The 23,475-nt window shown below is 40.8% G+C and overlaps 1 protein-coding gene across 1 annotated transcript in view; it reads right to left on the bottom strand.

The window, feature by feature from the left end:
- Positions 1 to 23,017, bottom strand: part of LOC306701641 (neuronal acetylcholine receptor subunit alpha-7-like) — a gene marked incomplete at both ends in the record, with an annotated part of 28,624 nt that extends 5,607 nt beyond the window's left edge. Inside the window, 4 exons of the mRNA XM_079167008.1 lie at positions 6,386 to 6,495; positions 7,599 to 7,643; positions 10,905 to 11,044; positions 22,957 to 23,017. Of these exons, the coding sequence (XP_079023134.1) occupies positions 6,386 to 6,495; positions 7,599 to 7,643; positions 10,905 to 11,044; positions 22,957 to 23,017 (356 nt within the window). The remainder of the gene's footprint in view (positions 1 to 6,385; positions 6,496 to 7,598; positions 7,644 to 10,904; positions 11,045 to 22,956) is intronic.
- Between the last annotated feature and the right edge of the window lie 458 nt (positions 23,018 to 23,475).

The raw sequence follows: 23,475 nt of genomic DNA, 5'->3' as shown, positions 1-23,475 counted from the left end.
TTCATACAAATTGATTCTCCACTGTAACAACTAGCTGGAAGGAAGTATCTCCCTTCCTCTTTATTGCTACTTTTTTTTTGTTTGTATTCATTACATAAAATGCTCCTAACATACACAGTAAGTCCTGCGCTATTGAAGCCTATTGAAATCCTTCTCACTTTACAATCCACACCAATTCAGAAGTCAACTCATAGATATACAACACGAGGACACGCACAATACACCTATACATGCACACACACAAATCAACACACCCACAATGCAATCCCCAGCGAGAGAGATAACGCCAGTTTGTCTGAAACATCCTGGGAACTCTTTCAGCCCTGACAAAAGAACACGGCGTGCATCTTAACAGAATCTGTAGATGGACACATTTTATTTGACACTGCCTTTGCTAAAGATTGAGTGATTTACCATTTTGCGGGGAGTTAAGTGTGGTAATTTATTGATCTTCTGTGTGTGTTGCTATCAGCTGTGGCTCTTGGTGCTGAGGGAGGGGGGGGGGGGGGGGAGCTATGCGATGAATTATTCAAGCTTTGGCCTTACTTCATCTGAAGGTGTGCGCTTTTCCTCCAGTGCTTACGTACATTTAGCATGTCCTGGACTGTGTGTGTATCGGCGAGGACAGATATTGTACAAGCTGTACAGAACAATACAAGATATTTATAGTATAAATTAGATTTACATTCATTCCACTTTACTGTAGCTTGCTTCAAGATGGAAACATGCTGAAAACAAAATTTCTCATCCAATTAGAAACATTCTTTTAAGACAAAAATATTAATTATAATATTAATTGTTGTAAAACAATTTTTTTTTAAAACAAAATACTTTTTACAATGTTCACATTTGAACCGTTAAATATGCATACTGCTGGGCAAGTGATAGCCCTGGGATAACGGGAAGTGGTCGTGTACAACACACACACACACACACACACACACACACACACACACACACACACACACACACACACACACACACACACACACACACACACACACACACACACACACACACACAAGAGAAAGAGTACTGTGGACATGTGAGAGTGGGGCGAGGTGGAAACAGAGACTGACCGACATTGACAATAGTGTCAGTGACAGGTTCCTTCATCATAGGACATGAGTCACCAAAGCTTTCTTCTCACTCACTAAACACCGGCTGCTGTCCTCACACAGGGACACACACACACACACACACACACACACACACACACACACACACACACACACACACACACACACGCGCACGCACACTAATGACAAAAAGAAGGAAGCCACAAAGTCAAGAGTGTTTGAGGAAAAACACACATACTGTTGAAATATGAAAAATGCACCTATCTTTAAAGCGAGATCTCGCTGCCAGACTAAGAATTAATATGTAATAAAACAATATTATGTACATTTTTAAGTCATGATTTGACTTCCATCCATGTACATTATGTTATATCCCAGGAACATAGCATTCAACCAACAGCCTCAGGGGGTCCTGACACAGGCAGTCAGTTTGACAGCCGTAAGGCTCTGTGGTTAACTAGCTGGCCAAGAAAGATGCAAGAAGAACACAATGTTTCTGATTTACAGTGGGATGTTTACTGCTATAGAGCCAGAGTTCCCATAAAGTACGTCACCCATGACGAATGGATTGTTTATGAACATCTCCATTGTCATCTTCAAGAGGAAGCAGAAGGTTTGGCATCATTATGTTGGGATCATGGTGTGTGACATAATTGTCAAAAAACGTTGTGTCATCAGGCAGTCAATTGTCTCTGAGGCTTCTGGATGCTCACCTTGCACACATGGTGCACGAAATGCACTTTGAAAACATGCATGTGTATATTGTATTTTATTTCCTGAGTATTTATTCAGTTAAAGGATCACAGAAGAGTCATCAAATCAGTCCATCTGTCCATCCATCCAACCAAAGAAATCGCTCTGACTATCCATTTATTCAATTAATTCCCCTTTCATCTTCATGGCCTGTCACAATACTCCGTCTCTGCTGTACAGCTACTGTCCCTTCCTGCAAAATCATGATTCTGTCCGTGGTTTCCCTGAGCTGGACGTCCTTCATGTGTCTCATCGATCCCCAGTCAAGTGAGACCATTGACTTTCCCCTCTAATGAGAGAGGAGGTCAACGGCTTACATAGCTGTTTTAGATCTGGATATTCTTATACAAACACAATCGCGCACACACATGGCAATTCTTGCTCGCTGGAGTCAGTCAGAGGTTCTCATCAGTGAAGTGGATGAGCTTCATAGCAAACATCCATCTCTGTCTCAGTAGAGGCCACATTCATTTGTCCTTTGTCATAACCTTCTTGTGAATATTATAATATTCAATATTGCTATAAATCTTCCATTGATTTTTAGAAGGTTTATTCTAGAAGGTTTAGTGTTTATGAGCCGAGTAAAAAAAAACGGGAAAAAAACGTATGCGTGTTACTTAGTGTGATTGGACGTACAAAAACCTTTATCTTTCACCAAATATGGTCAGTAAGAAAATGATTTCCCCATTTACTATGCATGGATATGGTTGGAATGGCAAATTCATGACTCACAGTATAGATTACCAATGTGTGAAAACTCATTGTGAGACAACATGAGAGCTGTATGAGAGATTTCACACTTGGATAATATGAGCCGAATGACTCATCAAAGTCATCCCACTCCCCTTTTCTCTGAGCGCATTATGACATCTGACCTCAGCACTCTTAAACATCATTAACTTCATATTAAAACAATATAAATTAATGGAGGGATTTATGACCGGGTCTCGTCTGTGCTGCATGCTAATAAACCTAAAAGGCATTTGCCATTCAACACAGTAAGACTAGCGTGTTATTGGCTGCGCACTGATGGCCCGCGGTGTAATGATGCATGTTGTGCCACTGCGGTCTGTAATTGTGTGACAGCGTGTATGTATGTGGTTGTGCGTATTTAATGTGTATTTGTGACATGAGAGCTTAGATGTGTGTGGTGTAATTAGTTAAGTGTGTGTTTGTGTGTGTTCTCAGCAGTGATCCATATTATTGCTGAAAACTGTACATTTTCATCTCGCCTTAGGGGGCACATAAGGCTTATAGCTTGGCTGTAAACTGAATAAACTGAATCTTCTCCTTCAGCTTCACTTCAACGTTTATCATTTATAACATCAAAGAGGTAGGCAATAGTCTTTTACTGAAAAAACTGCTTTTTTTCTCAATTGCCCAAACTGAGACATACATGAATGGCTGTTTTCAACAAGTTACAATGAATACATTTCTTTTTTCAATCCTGTCTTCTAAAAATTACATTTATACACGACTAATTTGCGTAAACAAATAGGAAACAGAATGCTGATCACATTATATACACTGAGGAAACATGGACATAATCTGTAAACTGTCTGCTGTAATATGCTGAGTTTCTAGGCATTGCCATGTAATTTTGTTCAGATATTTATTATTTTCAGAGGACAAATCCAAATGACTTTCTCCCGACTTTTCCTCTTGCACCAGAAGCAGATCAAAGAGTTCGTTTATCCAGGGAAATATCTCAAAATCGGCTCAATGGATTGGCACATGATGTACAGATATTCACGTTTCCCCTGAGGATGATCTGTAACTCTGTTGACCCCCTTACTCAGCTAGACCCATCCTTTGATCAAAGGTTTACTGTAGAATTACACTTACACCAGCTTCATCTGTACATTGTGTTAAGTGCCAAATAGCAAATATTTTAGATTAAATAAAGGCATGTTAGCATCTTCAATGTCAGAGTGTTAGCATGCTGACATCCAATACGGTGAGCACAGCCCCACACAGCCACTCGCACGGCAGTTCTGTTTAGTATTAAACCAAAATAATCAACTTTTCCTGCCTTAACCAAATGCTTTCAAAGCACAAACCTACATGTGGGACGCAGGACATAAACTCCAGTCGTCAATGTCAAAGTCCTGTGCTATGTACACCAAACCAAGCAGCACAGTACAGGAAACAGGGCTGTTGTTTTCATGTGTGATTTAGCAGAGTAACAAGCAGCATAAGGGAAGGCAGGTGTCAGAGTAACATGCTGACAACTTGACAGACAGAGACAGGTAGCTGGGGTGATTTATAAAGAGGAGTCGGTGAAGGCTGGGAACGATAAAAAAACATATGGAGAGAAAGAGTTGATTGAACAGAGTGAATTATAGTGAGACAGTGAGTTATGAAAGAGAGACGGAGGGAGACTCAAAACATGAGATGAGAAGAGAGATGGTACGACCGGATGCATGATGGAGGTAGAGAGGGAGGGGTAGAGGCCGAGGGTAAAAGGCAAAGGGAGCAGGGAGATTAGGATGGGTAATCCTGGCAGGTCTGAAAGCTGAGCTTTTAAAATTTGGGTTAATGCCCCCAAACCTTTGTTTTGTCCTTGTATTCGCTGTCATGTGCATGTGTGTGTGTGTTTGAGTGTGTGTACTGGGGGAGATATGACAATGAGGAAAAACATCTGAGGCTCTTCTCTCCATCCACTAAGTAACCAAGTAAGTAAGACCAACTGCAAAGCTCTCAACCTCACTTCATGTGTTCAACTCTGTCAAGTTTTCTGTTTCACAAGCTTCTCCACACATTTTATCTGTGTAATTAAATCCCTCTGTGCGATTGAACCCCAGCATCACTCCCCCCCCCCCCCCCCCCCCCCCCCCCGACTCTCAGACACGATCATCCGTCTCTCACTCAAGCATGCAAACGCAATGAAATTAGTTGTTTTGGAGAAAAACAACTGGCCTACATTTCTAATTGACTTGGGGAGCCTCACAAAGAAGCGTGAAGAACAGTGGATACAGCTTGAACTGAATAAAAAAAATGCAACAAGCTCGCTCAACATAATTTATTAATATGTGGTCTCTGCCCTAAGCCTGTATGTTGCCTTGAATCTTAAAAAAACAACAATATACTGTATGGTTCAATGTAAAGCAGCATTTTGACATCCATAGCTCTTTACCAGCGTTCATTTCATGACATTAGTATCATAATTGTTAACAAGGAAGTCCAAATCAAATCATGGGGGAGATCGACAGACTTTGTCAGCCACTACACTGCATCGTAGGAAGACATAGACAGTTGTTCTGTCAATGGTAGATGATGGAAGGAGTGAAAAATCACTTCCAAAAAGTTCTATTTCAATAAAGCAAATACATTGTCAAAATGTTAGATTTTTACTTGAAATAAGTAAAAACATCTGCCACTGGAGCAAGTGAAAATATATAAGACTTCTTGAAATAAGATGTAAGATAAAACAAAATAATCCTTTATTAGTCCCACAGCGGGGACATTTGCAGTTTAATATTTTAATATTTAGGCCTTTCAAGATAAAAATGCATTTAAAAAACCTAATTTTGAGGAATGTCTAAAAACAAGTCCCTTTATCTCGCTGAAATGTTACTTATTGATTGAGTCTTTTATCAAGTCTGATGAGATATCTTGACTACTAAGTAGACAAATATACTTGGTAGGATTTTGCGTTTTTGCAGTGTTGGAATGAAGAAGATTTTTGATTTATCCTTTTTCTCTGTGTTGCCTGTGTCCCTGAGTGTTGTGTTTGCTTGTTTATCACATTGGCTTAAAGTAACCCTGATACGGCTTTACTTTGTAGAGATTAAAGACAGATTTCAATAAAATTGCGGCGCTAAGGATTAAATTAATATTTCAATCACTCCAACACACTTACCCACAAAAAAAATAGAAATAAAACATGCCATCTCTGACAGGTGGGGTTATCTGCGGCACTGACTGGTGGATTACAACACCTATTTTAAGTTTGACAAGAAAAAAAAAAAAAACTTGTCATAACAACCATCAATAACAGATTCCTTTTGGCCACCTGGGGGCAGTGGAAATGACATTTTCTTCATGGAAACATTTTCTTCCCTTTTAAAGTTCATATGATGAACTTGTTGACAAACAGTTGCAGACCGTAACATTGATTTTGGAGTCATGTTTTAGTCCCCTGGTGAATGTAACACCCATATTCACTCTCTTTTAGCTCTGTTTTTGGTCTCTACCAACTCCTGCGGGACATACTTAGCTGCTAAATGCTCTACTATGTTTACCAGCTAGTCAATAACTGTGTCTGACCGCTGTTTGTTGTTTAGCAGGCAGTATACAGAGTTTTTTAACAAAAAAACAGCTGCCTTGTGAAGCTGAAAACACTATGAGAGTAATGTGAAGTAAGGAAAACAGTACAGTGAGCTGAAACTCACAATAAAGCGCCATAAAGCCGATTGAAGCTGCAGATTCAGGTGATAGTTTTCTGTAGGTTCATCACTAAAAGCTACCCCTTTCATTGTAACATCGTCTTCACATTGTCATTTGATTCATTGGTATTATAAATAGGACGAGCAGGAGAAAGTAGCTCTGACCTGTTGTAAAGGAGGATGTCAGGCGTCCATATCTGGTCTGAAGGGAATCGCAGGTTCTGGACACCGGGGTAGTTTTCTGGATTCCAGCTCAGGTAGATGTCAGTCCAGTACTGAGACAGAGAGAGACAGAGACATTTTCACTAGACCTTACATTTTTTTATTTAACATTATGTCCAATGGGTAGTTGAACTAATCGTATGGACCTTTTACAAGAAAGTTGTACATTCAATAGAAATAAGAGCTGTATCTTGCCAACATGCAAAATTAAACTCAAGGGGTAAAATGATTCTTGCAGTCTTAGTTTTCCCAATTAAAAACAGGCACTCTGAAGTTATCAAGGAATGGAAAGGAACGGGTTATTCCTGCAGGCATACCTAAAGGCTTAAATAATGTAACAGTCTATTACCATTCACAGCCTCGCTACATTATTAGTCTACAAAATGCACTGCAAAATGCAACACTGTTGGATAACAAAGCAGGGATGGTTCTGCCCTCTGCTTTTTGAAATCTTGTTATTTATTTCGGGCCACCCCATCTTCCCAAACATCAAGTCGAGATTTCTGCTGCACTTAAGATTGGGAACCAAGCAAACTGTGTCCTACTTGAAACTGTTGCACAGACTAATTTGGCTTGAGGCTATGAAGCTGTCAGTGGAATGTTTAGCCTGTTGGCATTAAGTCCATTAACTATCAAGTTGACTGCCACTTAAATATGCTGCGCTCTTCCTCTTCTTTCTCCTCTGCTTTTCTCATTTTGTGCTTGACAATCTGACGTTTTCTTGAGTATGCTGGTGCCAGCATTGAACATGGACACACACACACACACACACACACACACACACACACACTCAGCAACAACTGGTGGCTGAGTTCCAGTATTGAGGATGAGTGGATGAGTGAAAATGTGAGTGCTGAATATAATTGCAGATAACTAAAACATACTGGAATGGATAAGCTAGCGCCTACTAATACTGGGTAAAAAGTGAATATTAGATTATAAATCATGCTTTTAGACTGTGGGCAAGTTCAACGACTCAATCCAGGAAATTAATTGTATCTCTGGACATGCATGGTTAAAATGTTATATCATCAACAAGCACTTAATGTAGTGGCACTAGTAATCTGAAAAACACAGTAATAGTGTAATACAATTAGAAATCTAATTAAAGCACATTAAATTGATGGTGACGTGCCCTTCTTAAACTTTGACTCACCAGTTGCAGCCAGGCGTTGGTCATCAGCACTTGGTTCTTTTCATCCTGAGAACAGAAAAAAGAAGAAGAGAGAATATTTATTTGTCTTTTGTATAAGAAAGGAAAACCAGGCCAATCCATATTTAATATAGTGGAAAGGGGCTTTGTCATCAGTGCAGTTGCTTTGCATATCCAAAGGAGGACAAACCAAAGCTCTTCTTATGTAAGCAAGTTTAGTTCTGTTGAATAGTTTCACTGTGGAGTCATCTGACAAATTACTCAACACTTTTAAAACTAAAGTACAGTAGGTCCGAATGCATTCAAATAATGGTGATGGACTGTAAAATGCCAGACTGGCTCCAATAACAATTCTTTCCTCGACTGCCTGACTCATCTGTGTCTGTTTGTTTATTTAATTAAGGTGGTAACACTTAACAATGCTCTGTGGTCAGTTAAGGGGTTATTGTCTGGTTATGTAGCATCTTAAAAGCACCATTGCAAACACGCAAATGATTAAAAAGTATTATTCATAAAGAGGAATTAAAAAATGTAAATAAATTATTATCAAATGTTATTATAACAATAAGTAATTCATGTTAATTTCTGCTTTTGAATCCTTAAATCCAAAATAAAGACAATAAAGCTGAAAAATAAAGGTGGAAAGAATGCATATTGAACCCTTTGTCTTTATCTAATAACTTTAGAAATGTTTTCAAAGTGTACTTTGTGTACTGTAAATTATGTTGCTAATATTCTAGCTGCAAGGTGAAATTAGCATTTCTGCAAGCCTTAGAATTTCAGCTTCATGTGCAGAGTGGAAAAGTCAGGACAGGAATGCCTGCATGGTAGAAAGCAATGCTGAAAGGGATCAGACAATACTCCATTTTTTAATGCAATGCATCTGTTTATTCATTTGCATTTCTCGGTCTATTTTTCCCATTTCTAATGTTGGAGTTGACAGTGTGGGCACATATGGCAAACCCTTCTATCATGTCTTTTCTGAAAGTAGATGACTCAGATGGTCGAGCTAAAGTCACAGCTGAAAGTAATAATTGGAAATGTGCGTGTCTACAGAGATTTCTAATTCCATAGTGGTGTGTGTGTGTGTGTGTGTTTGTAACTGAGCATATTCGTTTTACATGTTATCAATAGATGCGTGTGACGGTATTTTTTGATTCTATAACCTCTCCACATTATTACTGATGTCTTTTCACCAGTACATCGTTCTTGACGTTTATCTTGTGCTTCAACATGAATGCATTTGTATGTGTTATACGAGTCTCTGTATGGACAAATGTATGTAGAAACACCTGGAACCTGACCTAGAAACACACGGACCAGTCAGTCAACATTGTTTACTTTATAGCCGACGAATGAATGAGTTGAATGAACATCGGTGTTCCCATTACAACTGCACACGTTGAAGTGCACGAGCACACCTCTGGGTCTCAGCACATCAGTTAGTGCCACATAATGGAAAGAATCCCCCAAACTGAGACAAGCTATTGTCAGATTGACACAAATATTTATCAAATTAGGAGCTTGTCTGGAGGCTGCAGGGAAGAATACAAGCTATTTGCCAAGAGATGGGCTGAAAGGTGTCTTTCTCTACTGAAATGCAGTCCCTCTGGAAAGGTTGAATGAGCATCATTGCTGTGTTCCAGACATTTAGTTTACCCTATATACGCATCTAAGCTGCTGGCTAAGCATAAGTGCCTTGCTAAAAGTGTCAGTGAAAACAGTAAAGTTCAGTTATTTTACTCAACACCATATTTTTCCCACCACGCTGAGGACATGCCAATGGCTTCTGCCCCATCCCCCTCTTAACAATACAATGGCCACGTAACTACAGTTTGTAAGTTAGGTTGTCCACTTGACTTGTCTCTGTTAGACTTAATCTGATTAAAACACAATTACACTCACAAATGACATTTAACATGATAACCCTTCCCCAAAGTGTCTCCTGTCTGTGGAAAGGCTAAATGAAAAATGTACATGCAGCCTGCAAAGTGACTTGCAAGTTTTTGGTCCTCTCTGGTGGTTAATGAGTCGAGAATTCATTTGAAGGCCTCCTGCTACTATGAGCAGAAGTTTAACGATTTGAAAAGTCATTAAAGATAGCAGACCTGGATTGATTTCTGGCGCACAGGCTGAGGGGAGGAAGGAATGGTAATTTTCAGGAATTGGGAATGTGTCGGGGGTGTCAAACTCAGGTAGACACAAAACAGTGTCAGGAAAGCAGCCCGTAGGGAGAATTTGACGCTTGTTATCTACAGCCTAGACAACATGAGGAAATAAGGAGGGGAGAGTAGATAAGCAACGTTAATGCCTCTCTCTGCAACTAATCTTTAGGATCAAAACACTTAAGACAGAAAAGCGAGTATCCAGACAGAAAAAAGCACTGGGGAGTGTTGTTTAAGGTAGCAGGAAGTCCCGTTTGAGTAACACATTAATGCTTTTAAAGGCTTATTAGATGCCAACACACTGCATACTTACACACAGACTTTTACGACTCAAGAGAGTTGCCACGGTGGCAACTAGTTTACCTTTCATCATTATGATTGGGAGGTAAACAGCACATATGGCATTCACGCTACAAAATTATCTACCAGATAATAACTGTGCTTGCATGCGTTTGATTGGCCGGCACAGTGTCTTGCTGGATGACGATGCCTTGCAGCAAAAGTTGAGCAGGAGTCCCATGTGCTGGCACTCCCGCCGCATCGATGGGCCCTGCTGCAAGCCACGTGTTATTTCATGCAGGGTTCCTGGCGGTCTGAACGATGCCCGAACAACCACACACTGCTTCAGTGGAGCAGCAAAAACCAACTATGCTCAGCCAGCTTTGCCTCGATGAATAAAGATTAAAAACGATGGAAGATTGTGTTATAAGAGGAATTAAGATAATTACATTGTGTCAGAACGGATATGCGGGGGCATCAGATCCATGGAAAAGAGACAGCAAACTGGTTGTGTTCCTGGATTTAAAATTCAGCATCGGAAAATGCAATCATGGATGTACAATCTTTTTGCCAATCGGCTCAAGCCACATGTCAGTGTCCCAGTCCAGAGGGTCTTCATGTAATAGAAGTCAAACAGTAGAAGTGCATTACTTCCGCCAACATTTAACACTGTTCCATAAGCACAATCCTGGATGTGTCACTACATATACTGGCAGCTTGATACACACATCAGACCAAAACACACTACTAATATAGCAATGTGGAACATGCGAAATCAAACACCATACCACACACACACACACACACACACACACACACACACACACACACACACAGAGTAGAAAGTGAATGCTGTCTCCCTCACCACGTCTATGATCTGCAGCAGTGTGAGCCCCAGCTCCACTAGAATGGCGGCTGAGTCATTGACCACAGGTCTCTCCAGTCGGTTGTAGTTAGCCAGCAGCTCCTTGTACAACCTCCTCTGATATTCTCCCTGCAGGGAGCCTGGAGGAAACAAAAAAAAAACATGATTTGTCGAAGGATCATTTTGAATACAAAGCATCTGCATTAAAAGTTGTTCAAAACTAAGCACCAACATTTGAGGAAAGCAGTTCATTCTTGACCTGAGGTGAAAGTTTGTGTGACAGAATAAAATCAACTTGAAGGTCCGTTCTCCGATAAAAGCAGCGAGTGGTTCTTTGACATTATTTTGTCACACATAACCACCAGCAGTTGCCACATGTTTCAGACTTGAAGGTACACCCCTCCATCGACTACACTTTCTGAAGGTCACTCCTTGATTTACAGACGCGGGGGGAGCGGCATTCTTATTTGCATTTAAACTGTAAATCTTGTGCTGGATTAATTATGTTTCAGTATTATGCATCAGTGTTTTGGCTTGGGCTATCCCTTTCCTGCAAATTATACTTTGGAACACATTCCTGTGTACTGCGGCTGATTTCTAATCCAGAAAGTAGCTTTAATGACCTTTTACCCTTCCTTTGCTGGCACCAGCCTGCAGCCAGATTGTAATTTACCTGACAGAGTTTCAAACACACTGACACATACTTTACCTATTCAGTTCATTCAGATCTGTAAGGTAGGTCTGTTGTTGAGGCGAAAGATTTGATGAATAATGAATACTGTAGATTTAAACATGTGCCAACGTCAGCATGTACCACACACACACACACACACACACACACATATAAGAGTGGCAGGGCTGTGAGTTGATGTAGTCTTAAGGTCCGGGGTGATTACACTGATGTGTTTGTTGGCCCGACTGTCATCACCATTATTGATCCTCTCGTCCTCACCTTCCACACACATTTCACACTGCACATTTGTCCCAAAATAACAGACAGACAGAGAGACGCAAACACCTACATGCACATACACAAACACGATCACACCACACTGTTAATGACCTTGGAGTCAGTGATCTCACTATAGTGCAATTTACAATTACAAAAGTGCAACAAAGTAAAAACATCCTGATACAAAAATCCTTCATACTAACAAGTCATTTGCGGTAGTCTCGTATTCAGTCGTCACTACTCATCAGCTCATGTGTTCACACTGCAGGTACAAAATCACTTTTTGTCCTTGTTTTGATCTGTTTTAATGATTGGGGGGCTGCAGCGTCAAAGCAAAGACCGTTCAAAATATCCAACTATGAGAGAGTGGATTTGCGTAACAACACGCGTGCACATGGAGGTCAATTCAGAAGAAATATTTTCAGACTAGTGTCTGAGTATAATCCGTTCATGGTCACACCGATGAACACAGTAGTCATTTCCTACACTGACAAATGATGGAAGCAAGCTAAACAGAACAAGAGCAAGAAGAAAGATAGAATGTAAGGGACAAACATATGGTGTGGATGAGAAATAATAGTTCAGAGAAGTAGAGGAGCGAACACTACAGCCCTGCAAAGCTGTGAAGAGGACCGTGTTGATTGGCCCATTAAGGCTGTAATGAGGAGAGTTATGGCAGGACTGAGCCTGAGGTCAGAGACAGAGACGCTACGAGAAGCTGCTCAGCACAGCAGAATCCTTTTCGCTGCTCCACCCTGCCACACATACTGATTAATACATCAGACTGTACTATCCTCTCTATTGATGCATCCGTGTATCCATCTTCCAGATACCTTGTGTGGAAGTTGGATTGACGGATCCGTGGCTTTCCTGCAGACACATTCAAACACATGCACACTCACAGACATAGATACAGACACAGACACGCACCCGTGCAAGTGCTCTAATGGCTGATGGCTTCTGCGAAAACACAATCTCAAGAAATCAATACACAGCACCACAAAGTCATAAATCTGTCCATCTAGGCACAATGTAATTTGCGTACGCACATGCACTCAAATTTAACTACAGCCTCATCTACCGCCGCTATCCTGCCAAACACCTTCTGGTGTCTCTCCTGGGTTTTATTACTGTGAATTGTGAACTGAGGTCCAAAGAAACACAACAAAACTAATAAAGTCAGTGGAAAAGAATTGAAAGCTCCGTCTCCGTTGCCGTTTGTCTCATAAAACCGTGTTCAGAAGGAATTAAATAATCAAATACAATAAACCACTGTGCCAACTTAAACCCACAAACAAGCGTGTGCAGCGAACACCAGGGATGAAGGGATACATTTATTAGTTTTTTTTTTTAATCATCACACTAATGAAGCTGATATGAGAAGCTGGCAAGACACTGCTTCCCAAACCCAGCGAGAGGCTTCATCAAACAAACTCCAGCAGAGGGAGGGAATGAGAGTGGGGGGGGGGGGGGGGGGGGGGGGGGGGGTAGAGGGAGTAGGGGAGCTTCAAGATTTGTTCAGAACTCCCTCAACCTTCTATTTAAAGAGCACGATAGAGAAGTGTTTCCCAGAGCGGCTGAAAGAAAGTAATTTTGTCAAGAAGACTCTTAAAAGCCTTATTTATCCTAATGTTATCTTTAAAACAAATATATGTTTCGTTTCAGATGGATTGAGGCCACTTACACAGCACAGCGTCGTAGATCTTATTAATGCGATTTGTTCAAATACAGAAGTGCGACGTGTTGCTCAAAATGTAAGTGAGAACATAAAAGGCTGTTTAACCACGGAAGGCAGAACATAAGATAAAGACAAATATACAATATTATATTATATTAAAAATAGGAATAACTTTAGAAAAAGCATTCTAATGATAACTTTTTTCACTGTACTGTAGTCCGTTTGACCTTTTAGTGTCGTCGCACACAAGCTTTACTAATCTTACTTCCTTGGTCTTAAAACGATGTGTGGTCAGGCACATTGTTGGCGCATTGCTATCTTGAGGCAGCAGAAAGCGATTGCGCCATTGACCAACAAAAACCTGATTTAATGTCAAACGCTCAGTATTATCCTTCTATTTAAAGAGCACATTATTCAGATACTAAGATACGTCTACAGAGACGGGCTCATGCATGCTCTCTACTTGTTTCACACACACACACACACAAACACACACACACGTACACGCAGCAGCGCTCCTCTTCAGTTAAACAGACGGCGGAGGCAGAGGGTCCAGCGGCCGAGGATCCCACACATGCCCCGTTCCTTCCTACACAAAATGTGACGGCACCATTCTTTCAGCACCCTGTAAATGGACAGCGACAAATAGTAAGCGGATTGCCCATCTAATCAGTAAACAGTAGAAACTCATCAATATAAGACAATTCTAGGGCTGTAACGAATAGTTGGAAGCTTCATACAAATGTTGTCATTTCCATTCTAAAGACACGTGAATGCTGCACAGCTTTATTTTATATTTTTGTGCATATCTATTCATTCTGTTTAAACCTGGTATTTCTTTACAGCTGCAGATAAAGATCGGTCTACACTAATATCATGTTTTGTAGAGCTAGATTCCAGTGGTGGCTCACTGGTTTAGCACACTAATGTCAGTCCTGAGCTCCAGGATGTCTGCACATAAAATTTGTTCTAATTTAATAAGCAGAGCCAGACTGCTTCTGCGCACAGAAGGGACCCCAAGGGCATCGACACCCAAGGGGACATTTTATGTCAGCTCTGCAGAACCCCAACAAAAGGTCATTTTGAGTACGTTTTTCACAAAATCAACATTTATTAGAACAATATTGGATGTGAGAGCTATCTCGCAGATTCTTGTGAAAGAGAATCAAGAGGAAATTAAAAATGTGGGACTCATAGAAATGTAAATTTGGTCGGCACATCCTTATGTGCTGTGTGGGGGTGAAACAAAGTGTCCAAGAATTCGTCACCCTGCCTTTCAGTCAGTCCAAACCGGGAGAGGTTCCAGCCCCTGATGTAAAGTTTTAGAGCGATTCGAATATAAGGACAGAAATTATGTTGTGGGTGTCCTTGGAATGAGACACGCTATTTTGATTAGGATTGGGAGGCCCACATTAGGAACATCAGGACAGAGAAATGGTTGGAAAAACTGATATTGACAACAACGGTCTCTACTGAGTCAGGAAGGGACAGCTGCAGCCACGAAGAGAGATAAAGGATAATCTTGCTTAGCATCAGCGAAAAAGAAACATTTCCATAGTGTATGCAAGGTAAGTGGAATATCAAATTTCACATTGCGGGTCTGTCGAAATGTGAGAGATGGGAAGAAGAGTAGAAGACTGCTGAAGATTGCTATTGTATTCAAGACGGTTGTATCCCAGCTTTATATTTCATGCTAAAAAAGTTCACTGAGAGTGAAAGCTAATTCCATTTATTGCCAATCAACTAAAGGTCAAACTTTAACTTTAACGAAGCTTTTTTTCCCAACAGCATCTTAGTCTTCATCAAAGGACGATAGCTCCAGAAAAAAAGCTACTTGTAGTAAGTGGACCTTAAATTAAGATTTTTATCAAACTACTATTTCAAACAGAGCAAACTCAACACACGTAGGAAACAGTGAGGTGCATTTGAAAGTTCCTGAAAAGCTTTTAGGGACAGATTTTAAGTTTCTGCTTGTACAACAAATTTGGAATTTTGTTACTTGGGCGTTAACTTTGTTAAGTTTATTCATCTTGTGTCTACTTTTTCAGAATTGTACAGTCCGATCTCTCAACATTAGCTTCCACAAAATGCACTGAGATGGGTGGATTTGACACCGTTTTTAGTGTAATGTTCAAATATAAATAATCAGGAAAATCAGAAGCACATTGTTCCAATCCTTCCTCCCTCACTCTCTCTCAAGCTTCCCACCTCTAATCCCAATTCTTTACACTCTCTTTCCTTCTCATGTAAAATCTACTCCAATCTTTGGAATACCTCCTATTCTACTGCACAGTTTTCATTCTTCTCTATTTTGACTGAACCTCTCTCCTTCTATCAGTGCCTTTATCCCTTTACAAGCCTTTCCAAATCTTATGATTTCCCCTCTTTTGAGCCGCCTCTCTATACATGTCTCTCTCTTGTTACCTCTATTCCTCTTTTTCAGTCTCTCTGTCTTGTCCTGAATTGACTTGTTTTTTCAGCTTTAGTTCTTATCTGCAATGAATGAGCGCGTTCTAGAGCCGATTAGGTTGTGAGGAAACTAGCAAAGAGCTGGAAATTAATGTATGGTCATAATCAGTGCTGTCACCAACTATTGAGCATCATGTGCAAACAAAATGGCTGGATTTTGTTAGAAAGTCCCTCAAGGTGAGGAAAAGTGAGGCCAAACAAACCGGAAGAAGGTGAACTTTGTTCCACAACTGATGTGTGTGAACTGTGAAGACACACATTTTTGTTCGAGGAGGCATCTGAAAATCGAGAACCGTGCAAATACACTCATGCACCCAATTATTCTCTGTCTCACACACACACACACACCGAGGAAATTTAGCTAGGCGATTCTGTCCCATCTGGATATTTTTTACTGGGTCAATGCGTTCAGATGAGGCTTCCAAATACACTCATCAGACACAAGCTATCCAAACACAGGCTGCCTGAGGGACCGGCTCTCCCTCTCCATTTCACACACACACACACACACACACACACACACACACACACACACACACACACACACACACACACACACACACACACACACACACACACACACACACACACACACACACACACACACACACACACACACACACACACACACACACACACACACCTCACAGAAAAAAAATAATCATGAAAGCTATTTTAGGTAGAGCACTATGTGGCCACCTCTTACATCAGGGTGTTTTAGTGCCCCTGATGAGCTCAGCTAAACCCATGCAGGATGAGTGACTGTCCAACACACACACACACACACACATAGACTTTCAACTGGTAGGATGAAAGTATGCGGAGCTTTGTTCCCTCGTCTCTTCCTGTCATGATACTCTACCGTACTTATGTAGATTAAGTAATCTATTATCATGTCAGACGGGATTTCAGCACTATTATGCTTTTGGGAATCCCACAAATGATGTCACCAAACTTCTTATGGAGACACAGACCCTAGTAAAATAACTGATTGGAAAATAATGAGTAATTATTGGCAATTTTGATGTTCAACATATGCTTGATGTGCATAAATTGAAAAGAATGTAACAAACACCATCCCACACAGTGGCACCAAAAACGTCTTTGTGAGTAATTCCATCTTTGTGCTACTATCCTTCAACTGCGGCTTCAAAAGAAAACAGTGTCCAGTAAAACATGTCTAGTATCCGTGTGTTTGCTTGATTGGCAGGTGTCTTTGCTGCTTACTGCAGGTTCCAAAAAGTGACATTACAGATGCTCATATCTGGTTTCAGAAACTGTTTTTCACAACAATCTTGCCTGCTAGACAGACTCTGTACACAGGGTTAACATGGGACCTCTAGTCATACCTGAAGTTCCCAATGATGTGGCATGAATCCTGATGTAAAAACAGCGAGAACACTACAGAGCTGTGGTGACAAAAGGGTCGGGATGATAAGACCAGAAGTAGGTTTGTAGCATTTTGGGAGATGAATTGGCAGAGATAAATTATAATATTCATAGCTATGTTTTCGTTTGTATATAATCACCTGAAACTAAGAAGTATTGTGTTTGTGTTAGCTTAGAATGAGCCGTTCATATCTACAAAGGGAGTGGTCTTCTTCACAGAGTCCGCCATATTGCACTGCATCTGACATTTAATGCTCCTAAAGTAGAGCTATAAGGGTTCATGATGGCCTCTGAGCGAAGCAGAACACCAATAAACACCATTTGGCACTTGACGGGTCACGTTACCGCAGTCTTGGAAAAGTAGGAGTGAGAAGAGGGGTATTCATTTGGTTGTAATAGGTTTGGCCCAGTACTAACTTGGAAAGAATACATTGTGAAAAACTATTATTTTGAGTAATCTTGTTTGGTAAATGTGGTAAACATGCTTGCTAAATCTTAAAAATGGATATAAAGAGCCAAGTCCATTATCTGGTCTGGAACATAACAGGGCTCTGATCCCAGAATGCTCTGGGACAGAAGGACTAGAGTTATGAACCTGGTGGATGAATAGCGCCGCACAAAGAAACCGCTGACAGACCGCCACTCCCTGAGGGCCTGGACAGTCAACACCACGACAAATGCTGCACAGCTACAGCCATTCTGATGCAAATATCTTGTGTTAGTGTTTGTGTGAGAGTGTATGGGAGAAACAGAAAGAGAAAAATAAATAGCACTGCATATACACAATACAATGGTGATGTGGAAGGAGCAATACGCTTAAAGCCAAACTCCCACAATACATTTAGTTTGTCTGAAGCAGTTCCATCTGCCAAATTAAAATGTACACCTCGAAGCTGGGACAATACACACAACAAAGAACAAAAGTTATGAACTTTGCAATCATGATTCATACAAAAACGTGTTGATGTAAATTCTGTTTAAAAAGACAGAAAGTGGGCGCATGACCAAACTGAACCTTAACTTAATTTGATCCTAATTTCATTTGAGATTTATTTTTTACTTAATCAAAAATAGCAGCAGATAAAACTTGGAAACACTCTGGTACATGACATACTGACACGTTTGATATACAGATGGTAGTTGTGCAGCAGTCACTTATACAATATATAGAATATATTGTACAAACACCTTTTTCAAACCTTTAAATGGGTGTCCACTTTAAAAGAGACCATCTCTCTTTTAAGATTATGGCAAAGACCTTGATGACGGTCATTTAACTGTCTGCAAGAACCCCAAGGTGAAAAAAAGAATGCGACTCAACAAAGTGTTTGTGTGTGTCTGTGTGTATGTCAGTGTTTGTGTGTGTGTGAAAAGTGCCTTGTCTTATATTCATGATTGTGAGAAACAAAACAAGAGGATACTTGCATTGGCTCCATTGTTACTGTACATGGATTTGTATAAGTATGCATTCACACATGGGAAGCTTGCACACAGGTCTGCCTCTGAAACTAACCAAGTGTACAGCAAATCAAATTAAGGTCACTTCTACATTGGCAATGGTCTAGCACCTCGTTATTTCACTATCAATCATTTGGCAAGAGAAAGAGTCCAGATGTTCAGCAGCTTTAAACCTGCATCTTAAACCAGGTGGCTAGGTCATTGCCTAACCTGTTTAATAACACAGACGGAGAGACGGGGAGAGATGGAGAGAGAGACAGAGAGATGAGAGATGGTAACAAAAGGCAGGAAATTGAGAGAGACAGATTGTAAAGGAAGGGCAGGGAGGAGAAAGATGATCTAGAGAGAGGTGAAAACGAAATGGAGGTAAGGGAAAAGCCGGGGCATCCATGGGTCCTTAAAATTATCTGAAAGTACTGAAGAGCCATGAAGAAAATCCCTTTAATCATGTTACACAGCTTTCTAATGATGCCTAGTTTTGAACATTTAAACTTCAGACATAAGTGTCAGAGTTGTAATAACACAAGAGATAAAACGTTAGTGTAGTGTGCACCAAATGATTTGCTAAACATGCATGTTGACTATGATATTAATACAGGACGGATTTAACATATCGAACATGTCCATCAATTATTCTCTGCCCTTTCATATAAGATTAGGGCCTCATTTACTGAAGGCGTTCATTTGCTATGTTCATGCCGTGCTGCTTTGTCTTCTATACAATTCTATTTGGCAATATAAAGAAACCTGCAACCACTGAAATAGACAAAAGGGAGAGAGAAGGGCAGCATGTCATCGTCAAGAAGTAATGTACAAAATCAGTGATGAAGAGGAGTAAATGGGGTGTCAATGAGTCACGAGGGGGAGAGCAGAACAGAGACAGATTAGAGAAAAGGAGACCACTGGGATAAAAGTAATCCTGAAAAGATCCATTTTACTTAACCGTTTACAACCTTCTACCCCGTCTGCAGTCGACTATGTTTTTCACCTCTTTGGGTGACTCTGTGTCTCTTTGTGGATTTCCTTGTAAGTAAATGGGTCTCCATGTGCACCTACACATGCTCATTACCACTGTGTGTGTGTGTGTGTGTGTGTGTGTGTGTGTGTGTGTGTGTGTGATGCTTAAAGCAACTGACGAGTCACAGGCCCATCCATTAGCACTACATCTCCCAGCATCACGTGAGCCGGGATCACAGCGTATGGTGTTGTGTGTTAATGGAGTTTTGGATGGATGGCTTCATACATGAGATTTATAATCTATGGTCGAGGGCTCAGAGCTCTAAAACCACTGGAGGTTTAATCCTAATCCAGGAGCTAAAACCTTCGTTGTGTTGCAACCCCGAGGGCGTGGCTACCACAGCTATACTTCTACGCCATGTTGAGCACAATCTAACATGCCTTGCATATCTTTCTAGAAATAAAACTGTTTGAAGAAAGCTCCAAACTTTATTAGGAACTGTTACTGTATATATGTAAGTTTAAGGTATCCATACACAGTTACCGTTTTTAACTTTTGAGGCACAACAAGCATTGTGGCGGTGTCAGTGAATGAACAGCATACCATACTTTAACACATGACTGAAATGCTGAACAAGGGCACACAAAGATCATTTAACATAAACTTTCTGATTAAAGATCTTAGAGTCTGGGGAAGTAGTAGGTATTGCTGACCGTGTAAAAAATAAGAGGCAGGCAGACTGTGTCTGCAAGAGAAAAAGAGAATAAGCGGAAGATGCCGAGGGAGATGAGGCATTGCATTGAAATCAAGCAGACATTATTACATCTGTGCCAGGCAACTTCACTCTTACCATTACATTAATTGGAGGGTATATGTATTGTGTTTTTGCTGCACCTGAATACGGGGCGGTTTAGTCTTTTAGATTTAGTTTTGACCAAAATAAAAAATGTTCACCACCCGAGGAGTAAACTGAAGTCTAATTCACTCCATCCTCTGTCTGCACAACTGTTTGCAGACCAAGACGTCACAAAGTCATGTTTCTATTTCAAGGGAACTGAATTGTCCTATCTTGCCTCTTTTTCATATTGTCTTGTGTTTCCCTTGACAGATTAAAGCTGCTTATCAATGCTCCAGTGGATGTAAACATACTCTGCTTACAAGCGGCTAACTGGTCCTTTAATCCCCATGCCAAAAGTCTCATGTGACTCGCCATGACATCTACTGTTAAAAAAAAAAAGAAAAACATACTCTTCCCGTCATTTCCACTGCAGCAAATTCTTTAGAAGAAAGTTAATTTAAAGCTGCTAAATGCAAAATTGTGAGTATTTCTATTCCGGATGCTCCAATCCAACTTTTCCAATACCGATAGCTGAGCTTTGGGTATTGGCCGATACCGAGTACCGATCCGATACCAGTGTTTAATCAATAAACTGTATGCCTCACTGTGTGAAGTGTCTCCCCTGTCTGTATAAAACTCACTCGAGTCGGAAAGCTTAACGGAACACACATATTTTATTGGCTGAGTAGCATCACCTGATGTGATTTACAACGCACGTAATTGGTCGGTGTGTTTCCTGGACCGCTGAACGAGTGTTATAGAAGAAGCGCTCCATCCAAATTTCATAATTCTCAGATATAACGGCGTCTGGGTCCGGCCTATTAGTGACCCCTGGTCTATTGTCACCGATATTCGATCCAGTTATCTGAGACAGTATTGTACCAGTATCAGTATCGGTATCTCTAGTTTCTATTGACTCTCAACGGCTCTCATAATGACGACGGCTGAGCCGGTGGCTCGCAGCTTAACGAAGCTAACAGTGCTAATAGTAAAAACTACAGCAAAGGTTCTGACAGAGCAGTGTTCACCTGAGGGGTAACTGGAGGATGGGTGCTGCGATGACGCCTTTAGTCTGGACGGCGTCATCTGCTGGAACTGCCATTTGAGAGCAGTGCAGAGCGGCTGCTGTGAGCCAGTGGGGCTCGCTCCCATGCATTAAAAGCATGCAGAGCCAGCCCAGCAATGCAATAACAACACACAGAGAGAGAGAGAGAGAGTTCATTCTCTGCTCAGGTAGAGATTACTCCACCATCTCTTTATTTAGCAAATAGTTGTTTGTTGCTATATTAATGCTCTGAATATTGTATATTGCTCCTTTAAAAGACTGAAACGTTCTCGCCCTTTGTGAATTATAGGACTTGTGTAGCTTTATATATGTGTTTTGCAGCACCTTTACAACTTTCAAAGCAGACAGGACACATTGTCCCACCATGAGACAGCAACGCTGTCCTTGAAAGACATGGCAGGCCTCCTGTCAAGGGTTCTTTTATCTCTCCCTTCAGTTATTGATATTCAAGCCATTCCGCCCCTCCTTGTTCCTAACACGTTACCGGTACAATGAACCGAAGACATTGGAAGGCTGCAGTTTTGATTTTTGCACATGGTGTGCACACGCAAATACTGTATGTACATAAACATGCATCGAGGGCTTGAAGACATATCTTCAGCAAAGCCGGTCACAGACCGACAAGCAAACAACCCAGATGTTACAGCTGATGAGGCTGATGGGATGGAGCTTAGGAGAGAATTACAGTCACGCATGCACATCTAATTGCACAACAATGATCTAACATTAACGCACTGACACTCACAGTGTTTGAAAAAAAACTAAAAACTCTTGTGTTTAGAAGTGTACCTTTGTAAGGAGACCAAACTGAAATAGATTTAGGATGCAGAAAGAGGTGGATTTTGTAAGATGAATTCACATTTGTCATCCAAAGATTCAGAAAGTAGTGTTTTGGTGACACTATAAAACAAATGATTGCAATTCTTTGGGCTTGATAACTTTAAATGAAATATTAAAAAGTTCCATCATTGTCATCCCAACAGGAAATGCAAACTCCGTTTTGTTTGATGAGAGCATAAAAAAAAAAGGTTTAATTGGCTCCAATTGGTCTTTCATTTTAGTTGTTTCTAAAGCACACTTCTGGATTATCCAAACACATGCTGAACCCACGACGACTTAATGATTTTTCAAAATCAAAATCATTAATGTCTTCGTCTTCTTTAACTAAGGCTCGTGCACTTACTGTAGGAAGTGCCTTAAAAGAGAAACAAACTAAAAATGTAATCACTTTTCCCCAAACCTACCTTTGAAAAGCATGGCCGCGCAAATATAAAATCCAACCGAACATGGTCCCCAAAACCTCATCCTGGCACCGCTCTGTGGACTCCGCCGGCCCCCGGCAGCGAGCTCTCGGTGTCGGCTAGACAGGGAATCAGCTCCGGCTTGACACTGATGTGAACATGAGGCTGGGGAAAGACGAAGAGGAGGGAGACGGAGTGTGTGAGATAGAAAATACTCACGGACCAGATTGAGTGTGGAGTTGAGATTGGCGCGTTCACGCCGCATCACAAAGTACATTCCCTCACACAGTGCTGCACGGGGACGCGCGCGTCCGAGCTGGTAGCCAGACGAGTGCTAAAACTTCACAGGTAAAACATGCGGTGAGCCTATCTGATAGAGACGGTCACTTAGAGAGAGTTGAAGCACAATATTAAATTGCGGATGTATTAAGACCTCTCAGTGATTGTTTTTAATTTCCTCCTAATTTAAACCTTATTTTCAATGTTTTTTTCCGGTGTAATATTTACATCCTTAAACTGTTA

The sequence above is a fragment of the Pholis gunnellus genome (assembly GCF_910591455.1).
Source record: "Pholis gunnellus genome assembly, chromosome: 10".
Classification (NCBI taxonomy): domain Eukaryota; kingdom Metazoa; phylum Chordata; class Actinopteri; order Perciformes; family Pholidae; genus Pholis; species Pholis gunnellus.
Note: the sequence above shows the minus strand (reverse complement) of the source record. Positions and strands in the feature narration are given on the sequence as shown.